Source organism: Octopus sinensis, linkage group LG21 (genome assembly GCF_006345805.1).
Source record: "Octopus sinensis linkage group LG21, ASM634580v1, whole genome shotgun sequence".
NCBI lineage: Eukaryota > Metazoa > Mollusca > Cephalopoda > Octopoda > Octopodidae > Octopus > Octopus sinensis.
This window is the reverse complement of record NC_043017.1, coordinates 4,180,562-4,208,175: the sequence shown is the minus strand read 5'-3', so window position 1 is coordinate 4,208,175 and position 27,614 is coordinate 4,180,562. Positions and strand designations below refer to the sequence as shown.

The 27,614-nt window shown below is 38.1% G+C and overlaps 1 protein-coding gene across 1 annotated transcript; it reads right to left on the bottom strand.

Moving 5' to 3' along the window:
• Positions 1-1,201: 1,201 nt before the first annotated feature.
• On the bottom strand, positions 1,202-27,614 carry LOC115222985 (homogentisate 1,2-dioxygenase). The gene is made up of 16 exons (XM_029793409.2): positions 27,067-27,614; positions 16,853-16,924; positions 15,931-16,019; positions 15,278-15,383; positions 14,062-14,121; positions 13,429-13,520; positions 12,596-12,630; positions 11,703-11,782; positions 11,480-11,579; positions 10,877-10,998; positions 9,809-9,913; positions 8,499-8,625; positions 6,840-6,892; positions 5,734-5,862; positions 4,628-4,767; positions 1,202-3,455 (listed from the first exon to the last, which is right to left on the bottom strand). Exons 1-15 carry the CDS (start codon positions 27,082-27,084, stop codon positions 4,639-4,641), a joined length of 1,317 nt encoding a protein of 438 aa, XP_029649269.1. The 5' UTR covers positions 27,085-27,614; the 3' UTR covers positions 1,202-3,455; positions 4,628-4,638.

The window sequence follows — 27,614 nt, the reverse complement described above, 5'->3', positions numbered from 1 at the left end:
AGTCATCGAATTTGATTTCGATTTCACTTGCCTCAACAGGTCTTCACAAGCAGAGTTTAGTGTCCAATGAAGGAAAGGTACGCATAAGTGGGCTGGTTACACTCCTGGCATAAGCCATGGGTTATGGTCTCACTTGGCTTGCCGATGCAAAGGAGATGCTTATGAATTGTCTTCTATGTTTTAAAGTCTGTTCTCCACGCTGGTTTGTGTTGACATGTCTTTTATACATATTTAATCAATCTTTTGTTTCAACTGTAAAAACCAGAATTCTGTGTTTCTGGCCTCATCATTTTTTGTTAATATTTTTAATAACCTGGAATCTAAATAAAGCTGATTTGTTCTTCAATTATTGTCCTTGTTATTTTATGTACAACATCTAAACAAGACTTACACTAACCTAATCATAAACTATAGAATCCACAACTTTGATCAATGTTTAGCAAAAGTTGTATATTTCTCCAAATTGATCTTCACTAACATTTCTATATTATTTCATTCAAAATATAAAAATAATAATAATAATGAAATTATTGTATACAGTGCTCAGGTGCACCACAACTTGTCAGAAAGTGCATATAAAGTACATGCAGTAATGTAGAAATGTCTGGAAAGTGAACATGCTTGTGTGTGTATGGAGGGGAGAAAATCAGGTGTAGTGTTGGCGAATCTCAGGAAGCATGGAAGTTTTGAAGGATGCAGTGCTCGACAACTAACAACCGATGCCGGCAGTTTGTTCCATGCTTCAGCAACTCTCAGCGTGAAAAAATGTTTCCTGAAGTCATGGGAGCTGTGCTGTTTTCTTACTTAAAAGGTATATGAAAGGTATCATGAGAGATAAACAATAGGGTAACTTTGTATATTAAATGATAATGCTGATGATTATCGTGTGAATCTCTATATATATATATAAACGGCAAAATGTCTGTCTGTGTGTGTGTATCCTTTATACAAATCCACAATTTTTCAGTTAGAGGGCTCGCACTTTCTATGGTCATTCAAAATCTGAAGTTGTAGTAGAAGACACTTGCCCACTGTGCCATGCATTGGGACTGAACCCAGAACCATGTGGTTGGGAAGCAAGCCGCTTACCACACAAGGAGTTTGGTTTGGATTATTGCTGTGATTTCTTTTCTTGAATTGAAAAAAAACAACTCATGGTAAAACATTTAATTTATTTTTAGATTTTATTTTATTGATAAATCCTTTTAGTGATTAATATTGATAATATCTATTTTTCTTAGAGAAAGAAAATTAAACTTAGGAAATATTTTAAAAATATAAAAAACAAAAGAAATCAAATAAAAAACAGTTTGGTGGAAGGTAACAGAGTTTTTTGTGAACCATTTTTTATATGGAGTTCTTTGGGAAAATATTTTTAGGTTTTAACTAAAAAAAAAGAAATCTGTTAACAAGAAGAAGTCTTTGAAAAACAAAATTATGATAAAACCTTATTTGAAAATCTAAATTTAGAAATTCTTGTAAGATTAGAAAAAAATAACCCACAGAAAAAAAAATCAAATTTGATAAAAGAAATGAAATAGCTGCCAGTGAAGGTTCCATAAAGACTGGAATGATTTTTTAAATAACCATTTTTACTAAACTTAAAAATATTTCAGATGTCATTAAATTTGGTGAAGCAACTGTTATGAGAAATTCTATGAAAAACAGGTGATTTTAAACCAAATTAATTATCTTGAAAATTGTTAAGTGTTACAAAATTTAGTAAAAACCTTTAAATGCTTGTTGGAGATTCTATAAAGCACAAGATGAGTTTGAACATATCTAAATTTTCCAATTAATTTGAAATTAATTAAGAAAATAAAATGGTTCTGTAAAATGACCAAGTTTCATATTTATTATTATACTAATCTGATGTTTGAAACTCTTCTTAGCAAAAGATTCATAAATTATCATATCAGATTTTCATGTAAATATAAACACTTTAAGATTAAAGAGTTTATATTGTAAAGCCGTGAGCAGGTTTCACATAAAAAAGGATTTTAAACCAGTTTTACTAGACTTAAGCATCTTTATTTTAAAGAATTTGGTGAAAGAATTAACCACATGGAAGATTTTATTAAAATAAATAATTTTTATACTGCTTTGGTTTTAATGTCAAAATATTGTCAAAACTCCAAAAATTTGAATCATCTCTCAAAGATAAAAATGAAATATATATTAGCTGCCGAAGAAGATTCCATGATGAAAGATTTTTTAAATCAAATTTTGAAGTAAAAGAAAGATTGTTGTCTTGAAAGTGTTCCAATGTGAGTTTTCTTTATATTTTTGCCAATTGAAAAAGGATTGGTGTTGGTATCTCAAAAATCAAGAATTTCTCAGAATTATGTAAATTTGTTACAGCCAAATCTCCTATAATCCTTATAAAATAAAATTTAAATCTTTAAAATATTATTGTGATTGGTCATCATTCATATTAGATATTATCTTTATCTAAAATATTTAGCTTCATATAACATCATTAATATTGTCATCAGTTTTGAAACATGAAAATTATGCTACGGTTTCTTGCCAAGGTCCCTGAAATTTTGCATAGGGGACACATTTTTCTCAAGAAGACCATGTGATTATTTCTCACAACTTCTAAGAAAGGAATTGCTTGGATTCAATGATTCCAAATAAATCAACATTTGTAGAACAACTGAAAATTTACAACGATTTTTAAAAGTAATTTATCTGAAGTTTAGTGAATCTATGTGATTGCATTTAGTTAGGTATTAAGAAACCCAGGTGCTTAAGCTAGTTTGATATATAAAATACCATCTAACATTACTATTATTATCATCATAATATAAAGTATTATTATGTAACAGGTAAGTAATGTATACTTCCACTACACATACAAAAAGAAAAAAATTTATTTGGGCCATATAAAAGAAAAAGACATTTTTTTTCATTTATTTGGAAGGAACCCTAATAAAAACCAGGGTCTGAGAAAACTAGGCATGGTCATTCTGGCAGAAATTACTTTTCAGGGAAGTTTATAAATTTTGACAAAAAGTTATACAAATTTTATGAACATCACTAAAAGAACAGCTGTTATTGAAGATTCCAGAAAAAAATGTTAAGGATCTTTAAATAAATTTGATAATAATGTTGGCTGAATAACATTGTTAACCATATATTTAGAAGGAGAAGGGGTAGAGTTGGTGAAATCAGTCCTAGCACTTGACTGGTGCCTTAATTTTATTAATTCCGGGAGGATGAAGTTGGAAAGTCTATCTTGGAAGAGTTTTATCAGAGAGACAAAATACATCATATAATAGAATTTTATCAGATATTACTATTAAGAAATAACAAAATACCACAAATATCTCACACGTTTGCTAAAGTAAAATTATAAAATATCAGGATAGCTGCCATGGAAGTTTCCAGGAAAATTGTGGTCTTAAAAGCAATTCATATTGACTGCTTCCGAATGCTTTGTGCCACATCAACTGCAACAATAAAATAAAGAGAAATTATAATCAGAGAGAATGGTTAGCAAAAGCATGAAAATTACAGTAAAGTTTATGTATTTTGTTGTATCTAGGAAGGGGCATTATGCTAATATCAACAGCACACACACACAGGTTCAATTCCACTTCTTTATTATTAGTTATTTGGTTAAATTGAGAGAAATCGCTGAAAAGGTTGCAAATGGCAATGAAAGAAATTTGTTAAAAAAGAAAACAACAGAAAAACAAACAAGTGACTGATTGTTTAACCAACAAATTAAACAAATGACTAATTCGTTGGATAGATTATTTATTCAATTGACATAATCAATTAAGGAGAAGAATTGAAGCAGTGTGTGTGTTATTAACATTGGTGTAAAGAATCTTGCAAACCAAATACAAAAAAGTATTTTCCTTTATTCTTTTACTTGTTTCAGTCATTTGACTGTGGCCATGCTGGAGCACCGCCTTTAGTCGAGCAAATCGACCCCAGGACTTATTCTTTGTAAGCCTTGCTAGCTTCTATCAAACCATCGAACCCATGCCAGTATGAAAAATGGACATTAAAAGATGATATGAAGATCACACACACACACACAAACACACACATACACACGCACACACACACGCACACACACACACGCACATGCACACACACACACACACACACACACACACACACACATGCAAATGGCAAGCATCTTTTAGTCTCCTTCTACCAAGGTACAAGGTAATGCCTGATTAATTCAAAACAAAGGGGAATACGTTTGAGAGAGTGAAGGTGCATGAGCTTATGATCACGAGGTTGTGAGTTCGAATCCCAGACCGGACTGTTGTGTTCTTGAGCTGTAGAAATGAGTTGCAAAGTCACTGGTACCAAGCTGTATCAGCCCCTTTGCCTTTCCCTTGGATAACATCGGTGGCACTGAGAGGGGAGGCCGGCATGCACGGGCGACTGCTGGTCTTCCATAAACAACCTTGCCCGGACTTGAGCCTGGGAAGGGTAACTTGTTAGGTGCAATCCCATGGTTATTCATGACCAAAGAGGGTCTCAAAAAACGAGTAACGTGAATGCTAACTGGTCAAGAAATTAGTATTTTATTTCTCTCATTGACTGAAGTATTAAAAACAGAGCTAGGCTAAAAACAACGCGAAGAAACATGATTACTTACTGGTTGAATTCTTACAACACGGGTTTGAAATTCTTCTTGATTGGCTGCCAACACCTGAAGTATTCATTGTCCACCTTATGACAAGTGTCATTACCCCATTTGGTTAGTGCCAAACTCAGGGAACTTTCAAACATAAATGCCTGTGAACAATATCGGGAACAGAAGGATTAACAACATAGAAAATATTTCAATTGAATCAGGAATAATTACAAAACTTATCATACAACAAACAAATTAAATAATTCTATAAATGAGAATATATGTTATCTCTGGATGAACAGCACAGGAAATTTGCTTTCAAGCTTAATACATACATACATACATATATATATATATATATATATATATATATATATATATATATATATATATATATATTCATATACAGGGTTGGCCAAATGTCAACTGACAGTAAATCAAAACCATTTAATTCCAAGATTAAAACAAAAAATTATTTTATATGGGACTTCACTAATTGATAGACAAATGTTGAAGAGAAAAAAACGGTGATTTTAACTCACTGCATTCAATTATTAAACATTCCTAATTAGAATGAATAAATAAAATTGAATATTAAGTATTTATGGAATTTTGATTTACTGTCCGGTGACAGTATATATATATATATATATATATGCATACATACACACAATCCAGTCAGACAGTATGTGTAGCAGGGGTGTGAATGTACTGCATCTGAATGAATCTTGGCAAGGGATTTCAATCTCAATCCTAAGTTACCAGACAATCATACTCTTTCTTGTGGGGTTGTAGCCCCAACACCAACATCAAATTTAACATTCCCTTCCCAAAACAATAACTATCATTACCATATTACTTTGTAAAAATTATATGATAGATATAATCAGTTGTTCAGATTGATGCCACCACTTGGCACTTTGATAACATTAACAGAATTGACTCTGTTGCAAATGTTCTAACCGTATTTCCCCTTTGAATATAATTCCGTATATTGACGAACTCTTTCCTACCACAGCAAGCTATGACCTGTGGTTTTTGTTTCTCCTGCTATCACTGGTCATAGATGCCATGCACAGCCTCTTTTCATCTCACTGAAGCTGTGACAGATCAGACTAATAACTCACCATTGTTCCCTCAGCAATTTTTATTGGCTTCAGATCCATTGTTGAGCTCTTCTCAAAACATTCAGCATCAGGTCCATGGGGTGTCATCATGCTGTGCAAGGATCCTCCCCCGGGGAGGAAGCCTGACTCCTGTTGACAAAACAAAGAGAGTTTATAGATTATATTGCATAATAATTATATATATATATATATATTATATATATATATATATATATAATATATATATATGTGTGTGTGTGTGTTTATGAGCGAAACACCTAAGCTCCACACGGCTCCGGCAGAAGGTAATGGCGAACTTCTGCTGACTCTTTCGCCACAACTTTCTCTCACTCTTTCCTCCTGCATCTTGCAGCTCACCTATTATGGAATGGCGTCCCATCCAGGTGGGGAACCTATATGTCAAGGAAACCAGGAAACCGGCCCTTATGAGCCAGGCGTGGCTTGAGAAGGAACAAACAAAAAAAAAGACGAACATATAATATATATAAATATCATATATATATATATAATATATATATATATATATATATATATATATATATATATATATATATATATATAGGGTAGGCCAAAATTCAGCACAATGTAAGTTCAACACTCTGGAATTGTCAAAGACTTGTTCATTTACAACCATCATGTAATGTCTAAACAAAGGTACATACACACAAACACACACACACACAATACATCTGCCGCAATGTATATATATATATATATATATATATATATATATATATATATACTTGAACCAACAAAGGACCATCTGCATAGTTTCTCCGTCTGGTGGCCGTCTGATGGCCAGATTCTTGAGCCATACCTTGCTATCTTACAAACAAACACAATTTCACATTATATAATGTAGTCAAGTGTACTCTGATCCTGGAAGAAAGACTGGATTGTCATGACTGGAAAGCCTTTGAATTCGGAGGTCTCCTTGAGCAATGGTGATCCAGGTTTAAAACATCACATCCTCTTATGGTTATTTAATAAATGGTAATTTAATCATTAATTAGACATAAGTTAATGATCATAAATTTTGACTGTAGATGGTCAGTTTGCAACACAGGCAGGATACAGGTAGAGGAAAATTGTAAATTAATGCTTACCTTTGCTTCGTAAGCCCCTTTAATCAGTCCCATGAATTCTGACATGCAGTTACCTGTAAAATGTATATAGAAAGAAAGATATAAATATAGATAGGCATGTGTGTGTGTGTGTGTTGTGTGTGTGTGTGTGTGTATATCCTTTAATGTTTCCTTTCTTTTATTATTTTATTTGTTTCAGTCATTTGACTGCGGCCATGCTGGAGCACCGCCTTTAGTCGAATGAATCGACCCCCCCCCCCAGCACTTATTCGTTGTAAGCCTAGTACTTATTCTATCGATCTCATTTGCTGAACTGCTAAGTTATGGGGACGTAAACACACCAGCATCGGTTGTCAAACGATGGTGGGAGGGGGGACAAACACAGACATGCAAACACTCACACATACATACATACATACACACACACACATATATATACATATATACATACATATATATATATATATGTTATTTACATATATCTAATATACATATCTATATAATACACATACATAAATACATACGTATATATATATATGTATTTGTATATATATATATATATATGTGTGTGTATATATATATATATATAAACACATATATACATACATACATACTCCTGTGTATATGTACGTGTGTGTGTGTGCACGTGGAAACGTCAATTGCGTGTGTGCAAATACACAGTGACTTAACAGTGAAAGGGAGGTAAATCGTGAAACCTGTGAAAATAGTTTCATATTTTCCCCATAAAATTGTTCTAAAAATTGCAAAAAAAATTTGCTTAAATACAGCGATTCCTCTTTGTATCATCCGTTCTGCCCTACAGGGCTATGTTCTCACCACCCCAAATTTTTTTTTGAAGCTGAGATGGTGTAGACTCGTTTGTTTTACTAGAAAACCACCCAATGAATACATTTATTTTAAAGATGCCGTTTTTTTCTTCTTGTGTATAAAATACATCCCTGTCTTATAATAAGAACGTTTTGTGGAAAAAGCAGATTTCCTATGTTTCATATATCTACACTCACTGAAAGGTATTTTAAAGTCGCTTTACGCAAGAAAATTCAATATTGATTGCAATGTAATATTCTGTGCCTTTAAACACAACATCAGTTACTTCCCTTGCGCCGTAATTGACGCACCCTTAATTCTCAACATAATTTTCTCTATTTCTCTTTTATTCTCTCTCTTTTTCTTTTGTACAAATTTGAGTTAACCAGTAATAGGATCGCAAGGTCAGAGTTCATTGCTGTGTACGATTCTGCACGCTGTTTTTCACCCAGAGGATTATACGTAGCAAATATGTGTGTGTGCGTGTGTTTAGGTGGAGACGGCAAATTGGGAGAATCGTTAGCGCATCGGACAAAATACTTAGCAGCACTTCTTCTGACTTTTTATGTTTTTATTATGAGTTCAAATCCCACCCAGGTCAACCTTTGCTTTTCATCCCTTTGGTGTCGATAAAATAAAGTACAAGTCAAATACTGTGGTCGATGCCCTTCCATCTCCTCAAAAATTGCTATCCTCGAACCCTGCGATGGTTCGGTGTTCTATTCAGGAGAAACGTTGTGACCCCAGGATCCCAATCACCCGTAGTCCATGGGGACCGGGTAACCGACTTTATGAATGCTGGGCTGGAGAAAAAAGGGGAAAGAAATAATACTGATAAGTCTGTGTACATACGGTGATAATACGGTGGTCTGAAAGTGTGTTCTTGAACAGACCAACGTGGAGGAAAGATAACGAAGTCTGCAATGGCCGTTCCTGGTTTTTGAGACTGACATGTCAATACTGTGAAGATTGATGGATCCTGTAACAGAAAAAGGATGGTATAAATGGAAAGAAAGGAAAACAATAGAATAGCAGATCTTATTTACCATTTACGTTTGTTCAAGGCAACATGTATATATGAGGTTGGAAAGGAAGGAAGTCTTGTGGCATTCTAAGATGGGAATAAACAGACACTTCTTTGGTCACACAAGATAATATTTCCCCTTATTTTTTATAACACAGTCCCATCTATGGTGAATTGTTCATCTCGTGGGCATAAAACTTTTCAGGTTTCAAAGCAGAGAAGCACTCTGTACCATTCTTAACCTCTTCACAATTGATAAACCGTTTTCATTTTATATGATGTTGCAATGATTTGAACATTATATAAATGTTGTGATTTTAGTATTGATCACATGATTTTGATTGTCTTGATTGCTGTTATATGCTTGCAGTGTGACTACATGGAGTTCTGTTCTGTTTGCGGCAAGACGGGTTCAGCGCTGATTTTAGTTAGTCGAGAATGCAGCAACTTGCTGCATAAAAATGTTATTGCATTGAAGTTTGGTTTTGCTTACAATTTTAGCAATCTTTGTTTGTATTGTATATTGCTGTATTTTCAGTCAATTAAAACCTTTTAAATTTTGATATTCTAGTTTGGGTTTATAACAATAATCAAGACCTGGAGATTAAGGAGGATGAAGCAAAATGTCTTTATTTGGAACCATAATCTTATGGCAATATGAGGTCTTGCTGTATTGTGTGAAAGCAAGACTCCTTTATGATTGACCAATGATAGAAGCATTTTCTGAAAATATTTGGGTGAAACTTCCAACTAATAACAATATTTCTTCAAATTGACTTTTTTATTTTGGTTTAATATTTCACGATAGGCAACACTTTTCATATCCCACCAAACAGAGAGTGTAACTTTTTTTGGCTGTACTCCTGGTTTAGGAATGGGTTCTCCTTTTACATTGGATGCTAATAATTGCTGTTTTCCTTGGATATGATTGTAGAGAACCTACTTCTCATCGCTTGTGGTGATTCTAGTCATGAAAGGTTGTTCTGTGGCAAGACGACCCTTCAATGATGAGCAGATGACAACCTTTTTTTAATTAAGCTGAGAAGTAATTAGATGATGAGGGACCCACCGACCAACTTTGGACATTTTTATTTGTTCAACAAAGGAAAACAAAAGGAAGAGAAATAAAGAGACTCACAGCATGATCGAATGCGACAGCATTTATAACCATGAAGTTGCTGAGGTTGTACTTGTAAGGTGCATAGTTACCATGCCAAGCTACCACATCAAATACGGAATGGTCCTGGAAGCAGAAATACAACAGAGCATACAAAAGTGGTGGGGAGTCTTAATAATTTTTATAATTCAGAGCAGATGTAACAGGGTGAGGCATTATTTCATAAGACAGAGCAGACATGACCATGGATATAATAATAATAATAATAATTGTGTACAGTGCTCAGGTGCAAGAGTAGATATACTTTCTACTAAAGGCACAAGGCCTGGAATTTTGGGGGAGGGGGCGAGTCGATTACAATCGACCCCAGTGTTTCACTGGTACTTAATTTATCGACCCTGAAAGGATGAAAGGCAAAGTCGACCTCGGTGGAATTTGAACTCAGAATGTAGTGACAGGTGAAATACTGCTAAGCATTTCTTCTGGTGTGCTAACAATTCAGCCAGCTCGCTGCCTTATGATAGAGTAGATATGTAGATATAGTAGAGGAAAAGAGGTTATTTCATAAGGCAGAGCAGGTACAACTGAAGGGTTTAATATTCCTTTCTACTATAGGCACAAAGCCTTAAATTTGACAGAAGGGCAGTCAATCACACTGATGCTAGTTTTTGACTAGTTCTTGTTTTGGTACTTTTGGGTTTGCCATTAAAAAACTGAGTTTATGTGGTGAGAAGAGATAGAATTAAAAAAGTTAAATCCTTTTGATTCAATACTTCCAACATATTGTTAATGTTTGGGAGAGAGAGGGTGGGAGAAAAGAGGGAGGTAAGATAGAAAGATGAAAGAGAGCAGAGGGAGAGAGAGTAGAGAAAGAGAAAGAGAGAGAGAGAGAGAGATGCACCAACAGCACTTGGTTGGTACTCCTTTTCAAATGAGTAGATTTGGAGCAATATGAAATGAAGTGTTTTGCCCAAGGACACAACACGTCACCCAGTCCAGTAATTGAACCCACAATATCATGATCCTGAGTTGAATACTCTAACCACGTGACCATGTGCCTTAGAGTAGATACAATAAAGTACAACTTACCTGTACAGCTGCAAACAGGTGTCCTTGGTACTTGCTCACGACTGTGAATTCATTTACATCCTTCTCGTCATACCATGCAACAGGGGTCAAAAAATCCCGTGGGTATGCCAAACCATTGGGACCTGAAACAATATTAGGGGTCATCCGTTCTAATTAGTTCGTCAGTCTGTGTGAAGTTGGGGGCTTGCCTACCTCTGCACGTGTCTGCTGGATCCAGTGGACACTGCGGAGGAAACCTTCATGGTTCAACAGTGGGGAAGGCAGCTGCAACAATGCATTGTGCAGTGCAGAGAGCAAGATGAGGCAAGCAACACATCTTGGTCACCCACTGCATCTGTCTTCATCCTCGGGTGTTTTGATCTGGTCTTGCCACTGAATAAAAGATGGTCATGGATGAGAGAGTGAGGTTGATGTTGTGCAACTAATCAGACACCTGTGGGGGTTCCTTGTTTGGTCCTGTATAACTGTTCCCATTATTAGGTGGTTTTTTTTGTATTTGTTGGGATTTTCTTGTGCCCCTTTTTTTTAGTATTGTTAAAGCAAAGAAGTTAAAGCAAAAAAAAAAAAGGGACGAAAGTGAAATAAAGGAAAACTGTTTCTCACCAATTGGTCCAGGGTCGGGGAGGGTGAAGTGTCCATCGTAGACTTCAAGGATGTAACCACGGCTTTCTCCCTCAACGGAAACACTGAACCGAATACCTTGCTGGAAAAAGAAGAAATACAGTTTTGTGTTATTTATTCATTTGATTGTATTCACCACCACCACCACCAACAACAACAACACAACAACAACAACACAAGAATACTAATAATTGTCAATCTTCACCTGGACAACACAGATTTCATTGTTCTCTACGACCATTTTCCCCATCTCTGTAGTGATGGACAGTGTCCCCTTTTCAGGAACTATAAAGATACAAAAAAAAGAAGGTGACAGTGAGAAAAGGAACAAAATATACCCTGCAGGTGGGATTGAACCTCGATCAGTTGGCTCTTTATTCAGACATGTGTATTGGGACCGCTACAAAATCCAGCCTTTGTTGCAGTTTGCTGGCTTGAGTACCTCAATGACCCCGAGAGTGCCTCAGTGCCTCAATGTCTCTGTGTCTCAATGCCTGAGGAGTCCAAGCTCCTGCTAAACAAGTTAGAAGCCAGACTTATATGGACCACTTTTTCCCAGAGGTGAAAATACTCTGAGTTCAAATCTGTTTCTTTACTGCCCACAAGGGGCTAAACATAGAGGGGACAAACAAGGACAGACAAACGGATTAAGTCGATTACATCGACCCCACTGCGTAACTGGTACTTAATTTATTGACCCTGAAAGGAGGAAAGGCAAAGTTGACCTCGGCGGAATTTGAACTCAGAACGTAACGGCAGACGAAATACCGCAAAGCATTTCACCCGGCGTGCTAACGATTCTGCCAGCTCGCCGCCCTACTCTGAGTTCAAATATCCCTAAGGTTGATAAACATAATATCAATAAATAAAGTACCAGTCCAATACTGGGGTCGATTCTACTTGTTTCTGGAAGAAACCAATTGTGCTCAGACCTGGGGAGGCTTGGGCGCTCCCAAGCTGAAAATGTTGAAGACACATTGTGTGTTGTCATGGTACTCTATGTCTACAGTACCATCATAACTAGAGTATGTTATGTTGGTACCTCAGGTTTCTATCAGGAGTTGAGGCCCAGGGAAAAGGATATGGTTTTATACTCACCGATAAGGAGGTCACCATCAGCTGAATAGAAGCATCTGGAAAAGGAAAGAAAAATCTTTGTTCAATAATTGAAAATTTCATTAAAAAACTATATATATATCTATATCATCATCATCATCGTTTAATGTCCGTTCTCCATGCTAGCATAGGTTGGACAGTTCGACCGGGGTCTGGGAAGCCAGGAGGCTGCACCAGGCTCCAGTCTGATCTGGCAGTGTTTCTACAGCTGGATGTCCTTCCTAACGCCAACCACTTCGTGAGTGTAGTGGATGCTTTTAACGTGCCACTGGCATGGAAGCCTGTCAAGGCGGCGCTGATATATATTTATATACATAGTCACTGTGTGATTTTGACCATACATACATAGTGTGCAGATGTTGATTATTAGATAAACAAATATGTAAATGGATGATGAATGGATAAACTAAAAGATTAAATAGATTAATACTATTTTGGGAATATAATCTCTCAAGGTACATTGCATAAAGTTATAAATCACGGCACAAGAACATTATGCTGAAAATCCCTTTTGGATAGAAAATGTCAAAAGCTCCCCCTGGGACAGCTTTATGTGTTTGTCTCAAGAGCCTATATTTCAAAAAAAAAAGAAAAAAACAAAGAAAAAAGGAGAAAAAAAGAGAATTATCCCACGTTATCTTGAAAGTTTATAAATCTTAATGATGTTAACAAAATAGGTTTATGATGATTGTTAGTCTGAGACAGTTTGTAGATCGAGTGATTTGTTGATTTCTCAGATACAGAAGATATGAAATGGTGATTTTAGCAGGATTTTGAAAGAAAAAAGAAAAGAGTTTTTTTTGCAAAGTCCGTACTTGTTTTCCATGGAAGTATTACAGGTGTAGATGTGGATGGCAGCACCATGCCTAGCACGAGGATCTCCAGCACCGCACAATGTTGATATACCCTGAAATAATAATAATAATAATAATAATGGTTTCAAATTTTGGCACAAGGCCAGCAATTTTGGGGGAGGAGTTAAGTCAATACACCAACCCCAGTGTTCAACTGGTATTTATTTTATTGACCCCCTAATGGATTAAAGGCAAAGTCGACCCCAGTAGAATTTGAACTCAGAATGTATAGATGGATGAAAGGGTACTGAGCATTTTGCCTGGTATGCTAACGATTGCACCAGCTCACCACCCTAATATTAATAAATAATAATAACAATAATAATAATAATAATCCTTTCTGCTAGAGGCACAAGGCCTGAAATTTTAGCCCCTTGATGCCGGTCTTACCTGAAGCATGCGAGACACTGCTCCGGTTTTTTTATCTAATGAGGTCACACAAACACACAAGCGCCAACGAGCTCACGTCTATTTATGTTCACCATTACAAGAACAAGAACAAGAACAACAACAACACCAACAACAACGACAATTCTATTATTCTGACCAGCTGCTGAAATTACACTATTGTTGTCATTAAAATAGCTGTCTTACCTGCACAAAATCCTTCTTGGATTCTCCCACTTTAGGGATGTCGAATGGCTTCCAACGCATCTAAATATTGGATTTTGAAAATGAAAAAAGAAAAAAATATTATTCCTTTTCTACTCTAGGCACAAGGCCCAAAATTTTTGGGGAGGGGGCCAGTCAATTAGATCGACTCCAGTAGGCAACTGGTACTTAATTTATCAACCTCCAAAAGGACGAAAGGCAAAGTCGACCTTGGTGCAATTTGAACTCAGAACATAAAAACAGATGAAATACCGCTAAGCATTTCCCCCTGCATGCTAATGTTTCTTATTTCTTATTGCCCACAAGGGGCTAAACACAGAGGGTTCAAACAAGAACAGGCAAAGGGATTAAGTCGATTACATCGACCCCAGTGCGTAACTGGTACTTAATTTATCAATCCCAAAAGGATGAAAGGCAAAGTCAACCTCGATGGAATTTGAGCTCAGAATGTAAAAACACTAAGCATTTTGCCCGGCATGCTAACGTTTCTGCCAGCTTGCCACCTTGAAAGAGAAAACATTATTGTCATCATCATCGTCATCGTCATCATCGTCGTCTTCGTCATCATCTAATATTGCTTTGTCAATAATATGTATTTAATGATGCCATCAACAACTGTACAATATCCATATTAGACAAGATTCAGTGTCTGCTTTTTTTTTATGGATGGATGCTCTTCTTAACATCAACCACCCTGCAGAGTGGACTGAATGCTTTTTACCTGGTCATCATCATCATCATCATTGTTCGACCGTGGTCGAGACAATGGAATTTACCATGATACGCCAGACTTCACGGTCCATCATGGCATTATGGAGGTTCTGTTGCTGGATGCCTGAATCCCTGGAGATTACATCAGGGTAGGAGAGTGTGCGCCCTCTGGTATTGCGAGTAGATGGCTTCCAGAGGAGAAGAGTAGAAATTACCTCTTTTTCAGCTCTACAACAATGTCCAGCAAACTGGACTCTCCTACCTTTCACAAGAGATGACACAGTCCTAGCAGAACTGAGGTCAGTTTTGGCATGGTTTTTACAGCTGGATGCCCTTCCAAATGCCAACCACTTTACAATATGGATTGGATGCTTTTTATATGGCACCAGAACTGGTAGGGTCACCCTGATATATAATACATATGTATAAAGGTAATACGATAATATATTAAAGATACGAATAATTAATAGGACGTAATTAGATATACCTGATTAGGGTTTGGTTCAATGTCATCCCAGTTGTTGGTCAGTAGACCTCGGTCAATCTTTTCAAAAGGATGGTGGACAGCGGATGGTCGCATGCGATACAGCCACCTACAATAAACAAGTGACATTCAATATTATTAAAAATGAAGATATATACACATGTAAATGTATATTTTAAAACACACAAATGTGTATATGTATATAAAGTAAACAGTCGCATATAACAAACAGTTATATTCTGCACACGTGCACACACACACACACACACACACAAACAGGCACATACACATACACATACACACATATGGTACACACATAGTCTTGACTCTTGGAAAGGTTGCAAGATGCAACGAAAATTTTAGGAAAATAAAAATAAGAAGTAAGTGGAAATTTTACTGGTGAGTGTATTACATTATAAGGCACAAAAAGAAACTGACTCTCCCCAGACACAACAGAACATGCTTCAACACACGAACTCATATAAAGAATCTTGCAAACCAAATCCAAAAACGAAATATATATTCATATATATACACACACACATGTATGCATATATGCACATACATGCACACACACACACATACACACACACACGTCCTAACAATGTCAGCTCTGTCACTACCATCATCACTAATAAAGCAGAAGCTGAACTTACGTGCGCTGGTTACTATTCCTGGGGGCAGTGAATGCTGTCCCTGAAATCACCTCAGCATATAGACCATGGGGACACTTCTGTGGATTGTTCTGAAATGACAGATAATGAGAAGCTCCAAAAGAACTGAAGGATAATCAAGGGGGTTAGTGAGAAGAGTGAAGGCACGTGGCTCAGTGGTTAAAGCGTCGAGCTTACAATCGTGAGGTTGTGAGTTCGATTCCCAGACTGGGCTGTGTGTTGTGTTCTTGAGCAAGACACTTTATTTCATGTTGCTCCAGTTCACCCAACTGTATAGAACTGAGTTGCAATGTCACTGGTGCCAAGCTGTATCGGTCCCTTTGCCTTTACCTTGGATAACACTGGTGGCGTGGAGAGGGGAGGCTGGTATGCATGGGCGACTGCTGGTCTTCCGTAAACAACCTTGCCCGGACTTGTTGCCTCTGAGGGTAACTCTCTAGGTGCAATCCCATGGTCATTCGTGACCAAAGGGGATCTCCTACTGGTGAGAAGAGTAGTTGGTGGTATGGTATGTTGAGAAGCAGGTAAAGGGTGATTTGATGCTTGATGGTATGGTATGTTGGGTGAGGGGTAAGAGATGGTAGGATGGTGGTTGAATGGGTGAGTTGGTTGGTATATGAGAGATCATAGGATAGAGTGTTGTGGGGTGTGAGATATTGTAAGAAATGTTGGATATATATACACACACACACACACACACATATATATATATACATATATAAATAAATATATATACACACACACACACATACATACATACACAATTGAGTTTGTCTACTCAATTGTGTGTGTATGTATGTGTGTATATGTATATATATATATATATATATATATATATATATACACACATCCATAAGACTACTCAAAAAGCAAGTGTTCCAACAAGAAAATGTCCTTTACTTACCTGCCCCTTCGGTAAAGAGTTCGGGCATCTTGAGTCTTCGGAGGCAAATTCATTGCCAAAGCCAGACATATACTGTGGATAAAAAATAGAGAATTCTTGTGCTTAGAATATTGGGGTATCAAGTGTGGGTATCAGATAAGGAAATAGCATAGAGATCAATAAAGTATCTGGCTGAAAGAAGTACTGGAAGTACAAAGTATGTGTACACAGGTTTGTGGGTCAGAATACATGACAACATGTATGTTTTTAACTAAATACTAGCACTGTGACAGCTGCATGCATTGCACACATACACGCGAGTACTGTCCAAATCTCCGACCAATCACATACAGCTAGCTGGCATTCAATTGGTGTATTAAATATCAGACATTTTGATTGGGTTTTGGATAGAAAATTCACAAAAAAGTCACTTCTATTGATTTTTTTAATGGCTTTGCGGGGTGACTGGGGAAATGTAAAGATGTGCACGACCACCCTTGGACGGTTTTGAATGACCATAGAAAGTGTGAGCCCTCTAACTGAAAAATTGTGGATTTGTATAAAGGACACACACACACACAGACATTTTGCCGTTTATATATATAGAGATGTAGGCATATTCATGTATGTAAACGTGTGTCTGTGTGTGTGTGTGTGTGTGTGTGTGTGTGTGAGAGAGACTGACTGAATCATGTACTTTATTTTGACTTGAGTTTCATGCTGCTGTTATTATTAGTTCTTGTCTGACATGTGGTGCAATGAAACTCGACCCAGGTTTCGTTGCACCACATGCTTGCTGTGAAAGGAATTCAGTTTAAGTAAACCATTTCCTTTATCACATGTAATTAAGTTCTATTTCCTTCATTCATTTGTTAAACATCAACATTTGAATACACACACACAACGTTTTTGCTGGTGTTTATCTTCATTTCCACTATATATACCCTGCATATCTTTCGATTCCTGGACCGGGCGACGTGTTGTGTTCTTGAGCAAAACACTTCATTTCACGTTGCTCCAGTCCACTCAGCTGGCAAAAATGAGTAATGCTGTGATGGACAGACGTCCCGTCCAGCTGGGGAACACATACGCCATAGAAACCAGGAAACTGGGCCCATGAGCCTGGCTAGGCTTTAAATGGGCGTATTTATTTATTATTATATTATTACTAGTGACACTACTTGGTAAAGTGGTTGACTAAATAGTATACTAGATGTAGAATAGAATGGATAATGAGTTTACTATCAGATATACTCATTAGGATATTTTTGTATCACCTGAAAGAGAATACCTGCATATTGATTAATCACCCCAAATTGAATACTGACTTTTATCAGATACTTTGTATGTTTATAGATAAATATATAAATATGCGATAAATAAGACCCTAAAGTATGATATGTAGATGCATATAAAGCTATAGGGTTACACCCGATTGATTTGGAAATTTCGTTTCCCAAATTTTATTACTCTTTTACTCTTTGACATGTTTCAGTCATTTGACTGTGGCCATGCTGGAGCACCACCTTTACTCGAACAAATCGACCCCAGGACTTATTCTTTGTAAGCCCAGTACTTATTCTATCAGTCTCTTTTGCCGAACCGCTAAGTTACGGGGCCGTAAACACACCAGCATTGGTTGTCAAGCGATGATGGGGGGACAAACACAGACACACAAACATATATATATATATATATATATATATATATATATATATATATATACATATACATATATGCGACGGGCTTCTTTCAGTTTCTGCCTACCAAATCAACTCATAAGGTTTTGGTCAGCCCGAGGCTATAGTAGAAGACACTCGCCCAAGGTGCCCTGCAGTGGGACCGAACCTGGAACCATGTGGTTGGTAAGCAAGCTCCTGCACCTATATATATATATATATATATATATGCATAGAGGATATAAAACATTCATGTTAAGAATGTAAATGATACATGTTTATAAAGGTGAACCTAATATTTTCTTCTGCCAGAGCTGTTAGACTTTGATGAATGTCAAAACATAACCATTGTTATCTCTGCTCCCAGACAGAGATAACAACAGGCATTTATCCACACTTGTTAAAGTCTCACACCCCTGGCTTAAAAACACAAGTTTTATGTTAACATATATAATAAGCCTTACATGCATACTGTCTGTCTGTATGTATGTAATCATATCAAAATTTACATTTCCAATGTTTTTATTTTTCATTTTGTTCCTGTTGAATTTTATCCCTAATTTTTGTGGTTATAGAACCTAGCTGTTCTTTCTAGCGTGTTGAATTCCTATATGTGGATTCCTCATGTTTAAATATACACTGTATCTTATGTATGTATGTATGTGTGTGTGCATGTGTGTATGTAAGTATGTATGTATGTATGTATGTGTGCATGTGTGTATGTGTGTGTATGTGTGTGTGTTATTATACCCTTGCTTCTGTGAAGAACATGTCAGGTGGTGGGAAATATTGCCTTATTTGGAAGCTGGCATCTGACGCCTGCGACCATGGAAAAACGAATGCTAAAACAACACTGATGATAATGGTGATGACGACAACAACAACAACAACAACAGCGGTATGCTCAATGAATATAAACACCCATCATCACAACAACATAGAACTAAGAAACGTTACAATTAGTAAAACTATGATAACGACCACCATGATGAACAACAACAACAACTACAAGCACAGCAATTACATCAGCAGGATTCCTTCAGTTTCTGCATATTAAATATTTGCGTTTTAACAAATAATTTTGTAACTTGATAACTTATCATTATCAGGTAGCAAATTGCAGTAAACAACCTGTCTATCTTAATTTATTTTCCTAATTACACCTATTTACTGTATTTATTTACACACACACATGCACACAAATTTATTATATTTATTTCCATGCACATACACATGTGAAGACATGTAGCCAAGTGGTTAGGGTGTTGCTTTCACAATTACTAGATTGTGGGTTCAATTCCTGGACCAAGCTGTGTTTTGTGTTCTTGATTAAAACACTTCATTTCATGTTGCTCCAGTTCACTCAACTCTAAATGGATGACCCTACAATGGACTAGCTTTCTGATCAAGGGAGAATGTTGGCCAACTTGAATTAATTTTCTGAAGAGAATTGACAATTAAAATCATAATTGTGTAGTTCTTAATAATTTGCCTTCATTAATCTAAGTTCTAACAACATATTGTTCTGACTAATATCTTATCTTATCTATATGTCTGTCTGTCTGTTTGTTTGTCTGTTTGTCTATCAGTCTGTCTGTCTGTCTGCTTGCCTGCCTGTCTGTCGGACTGTCAATCTATCAATATACCTGTCTTTCTGTAACACCCCCCCCCATTGCTGCTGCTGCTGTTCTCATTACCATCTCTGCAAAATTTGAAGTTGTAAAAATTCTTGGTACCTCTCCCCTCTTCTGCCACACGTGACCTCCCATTGAACTTTTCTTCCCCCCCCCCACCGCCAACAAACTGACATGACCTACAGACCCACACAGTGGTGGCTTGTAGTCTGGGGTAGTGGAGTTGACTTACTGATAACCTCATGTAACTATTGGCTAAGCTAACCAACACACACACACACACACACACACGCGTGCACCTTTACTATGGAACCAGGTGTGATGATGAAATTATTTCACACAAAGATAAATTTATAGATAGATACAACCAACAATGGGTTTGTGATCCATGTGCAGCTGTTGTTGTTGTTGTTGTTGTTGCTATTACAATTGTTATTTTTGTTGTTGCTGTTGTTGTTTCCTTAGTAAATGTGCATACATGTTTGTGTGTGTGTGTGTGTTTATGTCTTGCTTTATCTCAGCCACAACTTTGACTTGAACTTATAACCTTGTGGGTGGAAATGGGTGGAGGAGAGGGGATGAGACATGTGATGTTGTCTTTGGTGGTTTTTAACATCCTTTAAGGCCCTCATGCTTTCCGAAATCCGCCCGAAACTACACCTGATTGTACCCCTTCCAGACTCATACACATATGTGTATGTCATGACTCATGTACTGTTCTTTTCCTGACGCTTGTACATTACCCTATGTACTACACATACACTTTAGATGAGTTGTAGTGCACCTGAGCACTGTACACAATGTTTTATTATATATTAATCCCCAAATTAACCAAAATTTAATTGATTTATAATCAAAGCCCTTCCATCCATAGCTATCCAGTTGATTTTATCTGACAGTATATCTTGGATTACGCTATTCAAGAACTGTTTGATATTTGTTTTATAAACAGTGCAAACTACTTCTCACCTCAAGTGGCACACAGCTGTTTGGATTGTCCAGTTTGTGGACATTTAAATGCCTTTTCTAGACCAGCCAGACAACTCACCTGCTTTATTACAAATAAGGTATATGAGTGTGTCTTCTGGAATGATCTTTATGTCACTTGGGCCAACTGTACAAAGTTGAGTTCTGAGATTTGAAGTGAAGCCAGACTTAGAAAAACAAGTCTTACCACACATTCAACAACTGAAGAATGACACCGTTTCTTTGTTTAGCAACTGATTAGTTTTCCTTGATTCTCTTTTAATTTTTTTTTTTTACTTTTTTACTTGTTTCAGTCATTTGACTGCGGCCATCCTGGAGCACCGCCTTTAGTCGAGCAAATCGACCCCAGGACTTATTCTTTGTAAGCCCAGTACTTATTCTATCGGTCTCTTTTTGCCGAACCGCTAAGTGATGGGGATGTAAACACACCAGCATCGGTTGTCAATCAATGCTAGGGGGACAAACACAGACACAAAAACACACACACACATACATATATCATCATCATCATCATCATCATTTAACGTCCGCTTTCCATGCTAGCATGGGTTGGACGGTTCAACTGGGGTCTGGGGAGCCCGAAGGCTGCACCAGGCCAGTCAGATCTAGCAGTGTTTCTACAGCTGGATGCCCTTCCTAACGCCAACCACTCCGAGAGTGTAGTGGGTGATTTTATGTGCCACCGACACAGGTGCCAGACGAGATATATATATATACATATATACGACAGGCTTCTTTCAGTTCCCATCTACCAAATCCACTCACAAGGCATTGGTCGGCCCAGGGCTATAGCAGAAGACACTTGCCCAAGATGCCACGCAGTGGGACTGAACTTGCAACCATGTGGTTGGTTAGCAAGCTACTTACCACACAGCCACTCCTGCGCCTAAGAGTAAAGGTTCAACATCTTTGTATGGTTTCTATTCAACTCTCCAAGACTAGTTTTTTAACAAGTCTTTTTACTGTTTTTTTGGTTTCCACCGTTTTTGCTTCTCAGCAGATAGCTTACCACACACACACACACACACACACACACACACACACACACATGCACATTGATGCACACACACACACACGCGCAAATAAATGCATATATGCATGTACATGCACACACACATTCATCAAGGACATGTGAGTTGTACACTGGGACAGTGTAGTTGGGTAGATGTAGGGGGAGCTGTGTAGGGAAATATATGTCTGAGGGTGTATAAACAGAGTGATGGGCGAGGAGGGGAAGTGTCATACGTCACGTCAGCTTTACTGGACATTTTGGTTTCAACACTGAGTGTGTGTGTGTGTGTGTGTGGTGGGAGGAGTGAAAAATTGCTGAGGAGGAGGAGTAACATAATGTCTGCCCTGGTGTGTTTACGGGGGGGAGGGGGACGTAAACACACCAGCATCGGTTGTCAAGCGATGCTGGTGGGGGACAAACACAGACACACAAACACAAACACACACACACATACATATATATATATGGCATGTAAAAGCACCATCCGTTCGTGGCCGTTTGCCAGCTCTGTCTGGCACCTGTGCCGGTGGCACGTAAAAAGCACCCACTACACTCACAGAGTGGTTCGCATTAGGAAGGGCATCCAGCCGTAGAAACACTGCCAGATCTGACTGGGCCTGATGAAGCCTTCCGGCTCCCCAGACCCCAGTTGAACCGTCCAACCCATGCTAGCATGGAAAACGGACGCTAAATGATGATCATGATGATGATACGATGGGCTTCTTTCAGTTTCCGTCTACCAAATCCACTCACAAGGCTTTGGTCAGCCCGAGGCTATAGTAGAAGACTATACACAAAGTTGCCAGGGAGATTTCCCGTGACACGACTGCCCCTCCATTGAATTACTGGTACAACTCATTTTTGTCAACTGAGTGGACTGGGGCAATGGGAAATGAAAGGATTTGTTCAAGGATAGAATGCATTGCTGGGAATTGAACTCACAACCTTAGAACCATGAGCTGACAACCCTAACCACTAAGCCACATGTCTTCACCATCTATATAACAGTTAACTACATAGGGTCAGCTTTGTGTTAAGGACTGTTATGGTCTGGAAGCGATGGTGAAGCTATAGGTGGAAAGGTGGTGATATAGCTGGTGTTATCATTGATGTTGTTGTTGTTACTGTCGTTTAGTTCAGGTCAGTTTGGATAGCGATGTCAGGTCAGTCGGCTGAATATATCTCAAATCACATACATAACCTAAATCTGAGCAGAAAGGAAGGGCACCTCAGATAATGTTATCTTAAATTTTTTATTTATTTATGCGCCCTTTTTCAAGCCTATCCAGGCTCATGGGCCCCGGTTTCCCCGGTTTCTATGGCGTGTGTGACCTCCACCTCCTGGCTGGATGGGATGCCAGTCCATCGCAGCGTTACTCAAGAAACAGGAAGAAAGAGTGAAGAAAGTTGGGGCAAAAGAGTACAACAGGGGTCGCAACCACCCCCTGCGGGAGCCTTGTGGAGCTTTTAGGTGTTTTCGCTCAATAAATACACACAACACCCGGTTTGGGAATTGAAACCGTGATCCTCCGACTGTGAGTCCGTTGCCCTAACCACTGGGCCATTGCGCCTCCACATATATATATAACAGGAAGAAAGAGTGAGAGAAAGTTGGGGCATAAGAGTACGACAGGGGTTGCCACCACCCCCTGCCGGAGCCTTGTGGAGCTTTAGGTGTTTTCGCTCAATAAATACACACAACGTCTAGTCTGAGAATTGAAACCACGATTCTCCGACTGCGAGTCCGCTGCCCTAACCACTGGGCCACTGTGCCTTCATTATCTTAAATGCACAATCAAAAAGATAGGATGAATGGTCACGAGTGGAACATCTTTAATCATTGGCTCTGCTCAACCAGGACTATTCTTAGGATGAATGTTCTTCCTGAAATATTGCCAAACCTACTCCCAACATGCCTATGCCCTCTTTCTTCCTTATGGCTCTTTTACTCTTTGACTTTTCTCTGTTTTTCTCTTATCCTGAATAATCAAATACTTGTATACCAAGAATGTACTTTTGGCTCTCATTGCTGCCTGCTTTTTACTTGTCTTATTTCTGTTTTCTCTCCGTTCTTTTACTCTTTTCTGATGAGTTGTTGTGCAATAGAGCACTGTATACAATAAGCCAATTACCATTATTATTATCAAGGCAGCGAGCTGGAAGAAATTTAAGCATTCTGGGCAAAATGCTTAGTGGTATTTCGTCTGCCGCTATGTTCTGAGTTCAAATTCCGCCGAGGTCGACTTTGCCTTTCATCCTTTCGGGGTCGATTAAATAAGTACCAGTTATGCACTGGGGTCGATATAATCAACTTAATCCGTTCGTCTGTCCTTGTTTGTTCTCTCTGTGTTTAGCCCCTTGTGGGCAATAAAGAAATAGGTATTTCATCTGCCACTATGTTCTGAGTTCAAATTCCACCGAGGTTGACTTTGCCTTTCATCCTTTCGGGGTTGATTAAATAAATACCAGTTGAGTACTGGGGTCGCTGTAATCGACTTGCCCCGTCCTCCTAAATTTCAGGCCTTATGCCTAAAGTAGAAAGGATTATTATTAAGGAGATGAAGCTAGCAGAATTATAAGTGCGATGGCTAAAATGCTTAGTGGCACTTTACATTCTGAGTTCAAATTCTTTCAAAGTTGACTTTGTCTTTCATCCTCTCAGGGTTGATAAAAAAATGTACCTGATGAGCACTGGGGTTAATATAATTGACTAACTTCCTTATTTATTTATTGCCCACAAGGGGCTAGACATAGAGGGGACAAACAAGGACAAACAAAGGGATTAAGTCAATTACATCGACTCCAGTATGCAACTGGTACTTAATTTATCGACCCTGAAAGGATGAAAGGCAAAGTTGACCTCGGCAGAATTTGAACTCAGAATGTAATGTCAGACGAAATACTGCTAAGCATTTCGCCCAGCGTGCTAACATTTCTACCAGCTTGCCGTCTTTTAATTGACTAACTTCCACCCTCAAAGTTTCAGGCCTTGTGTCTATAGTAGAAAAGAGTATTAACATTTGTGTTATTTATTGTTGTCTGTAGAGAGGCTTCTGTTGTTGACAGTGGCATTGTTGTGTTGTTTAACCCCTAGATTTGTATATAATCAAGACGTTACAGACATGACTATCCTGTCTTTTATTTCAGTTATATTGTATCTATGTCTTTTTTCTTTTCTAAGGTGGTTGGGTCTGCTCTGAGTAAGATATGGCTGCTATTTCTAGCAGACAGGGCAATCTGCACAGAGACCTTTTTATTGGTGTTGATTTTGTTGGTTGTAGTACTGGTGATGGAAGTGATAGTAGTCTGATGTGGTGATGTTGGTGGTGGAATTAGTGGTAGTGATGGTGATGGAGGTGGCAGTAGTGTTGTGGTAGTGGTGCTGATCTGGTGGGATGGTGTTGAAGATGGAGGTGGTGGTGGTAGTATTGGTGATATATTATCAACCTGGGCATGATAAAAGGTAAAGTTGACCTCAACAGGATTTGAACTTGGAATGTAGAGAGCTGGAAGAAATACGGCAAGGTGTTTCATCCAACACTAAGTAAAAGCATTTCACACATGACCATCCTGTCTTTTCCAATTCTTCATTATCTTAAGTGGTAGACCTAATTCATTACTGGGTTTAACATTTCCATCTGGTCCTTGAGGGCTCTTAGTGGAGTTTACTCAGTTGCAAACATTCTGGCGCTAGAAAGTGCAGGGCCCAATTTGAGAATTGTCAGTGGGGCCCTCTACTCTACTTAACCCTTTCGTTACCAACCCGGCTGAAACCGGCTCTGGCTCTTTAGTACAAATGTTTTGTTTTCATAAGTTTTGACTTAAAATCTTCCACCAAACCTTAATCACAATTTATGTTCCTAACTCTAGCTGAATGATGATTAAGTTATTTTACTAAATTCTTTGTTGTATTTAGAATTAATTGAAAGAAACACAGAGCATCTCAAAATAAATAGGGTAACGAAAGGGTTAAATAAGACATTTTTCTGAAGTCATGGGGTAAATCTGCTTGTCACACGAAAAAGTAAAAGGAATCATATGAATATTTCTTCTTGATGCAGTCAAAGGGTTTAATCCATCATAATGTCCTCTGTCCCAGCATGTGCACGGGGCCCACTTTGAACAAATCTGTCTAATTGATTCAAAACTGGTCCTGGGTAGGGACCGGCCTCTGGTACGAGGACGAGTTCCTCTTTGACATCCATCAATCTCAGAGGTGTTAAAAAATGAGTGTGGCCATGGGTGCTATCCTTTCTTCCTTGAGTAAGCAATAAAAAAAATTCAACGTGTTCTACCCCACTTTTAAGATATTAGGGTGTTATTCGAGGGAGGGAGAGGGGTCTAATTCAGTTTCGCAGCTCTCCTTGAAAAATGCATTTTTTTGAAAATATTTTTTCAGATTCTTACGTTTTAGATCTTGGAGTGTGAAACTGCATTAGCTCCCCCAAGGGAGATTTGGCTGCTATTTCTAGCAGGCATGGTGACCCTACAGTGGCGTTCTTGTTGATAGGGAGAGGTGGTATTATTGGTGGTATTTCTGTGATGATGACGATGATGATGCTGCTGTTGATGGTGTTGGGGGTAGTGTCGAAGGGGGTTTTGGTTGTTGATATCAATAGCTGAGGTATTCGTGGGCATGTTGTTTAGTTCCAGGTTATCCCTAATCGAGTAGACCTACCTCTGATCAAAGACATTCTAGCCGCGACCATCCCGTCTATTTCCAATATCCAGGGAACCCAGAAACACATTATTCAACGTAAAAACAAGGTGTACGAAATGAGAGGGGTTTGGCTGTTGTTTCTAGCAGTTGTAGCAGGTCGAACGACCACATAGAGTTGCCTGTGTCGTGCGTGTAGTTTGATAGTGATATTGATGGATGTGTAGTGATGATCATGCTGTTAGAAAGAGAAAAGTTTTACCGACCTTAAGTTCCTCAGCCATGTCGACGTAACTGGGTTAACCTGACCTCTGAGAAAGGGACGAACGATCGAGTGGAAGAAAGAACTTCGTTGAGAGAAGAAAAAATACTTGAAAATACGACCCTTGGGGGTATTATATAAAAATATATAAATGTATGGATCGTATCTCCTCCAACTGTTGAAATTGGTAAGAAAAATGGGTTTACGGCAAAATACTCCCTATATTTACAACGGGAGCAGAGTTTAACAAACTATTTGGTATTCTTCTTCGCTTCCTTCTTTTTTGTTATTGCGTTTTTTTTGGGGGTTCTAGTTCCCTTATCTAGGCAGTTTAAAGAAGCCCTTTTTCTTATATACGCAGCTTACACAGTCGATGCGAGTGTGCAGAGTGAGAGAGAGAGAGAGAGAGAGAGAGAGAGAGAGAGAGAGAGAGGAGAGAGAGAGATAGTAAGGAAAGAGAGAAAGGAAGAAACGAAAGCGAATTTGAGAAAGTTTTGCTTCAGAGAAAACTGAAGTTGTAAAGCGATGGTGGTGGCGGCGATGTTGGTGGTG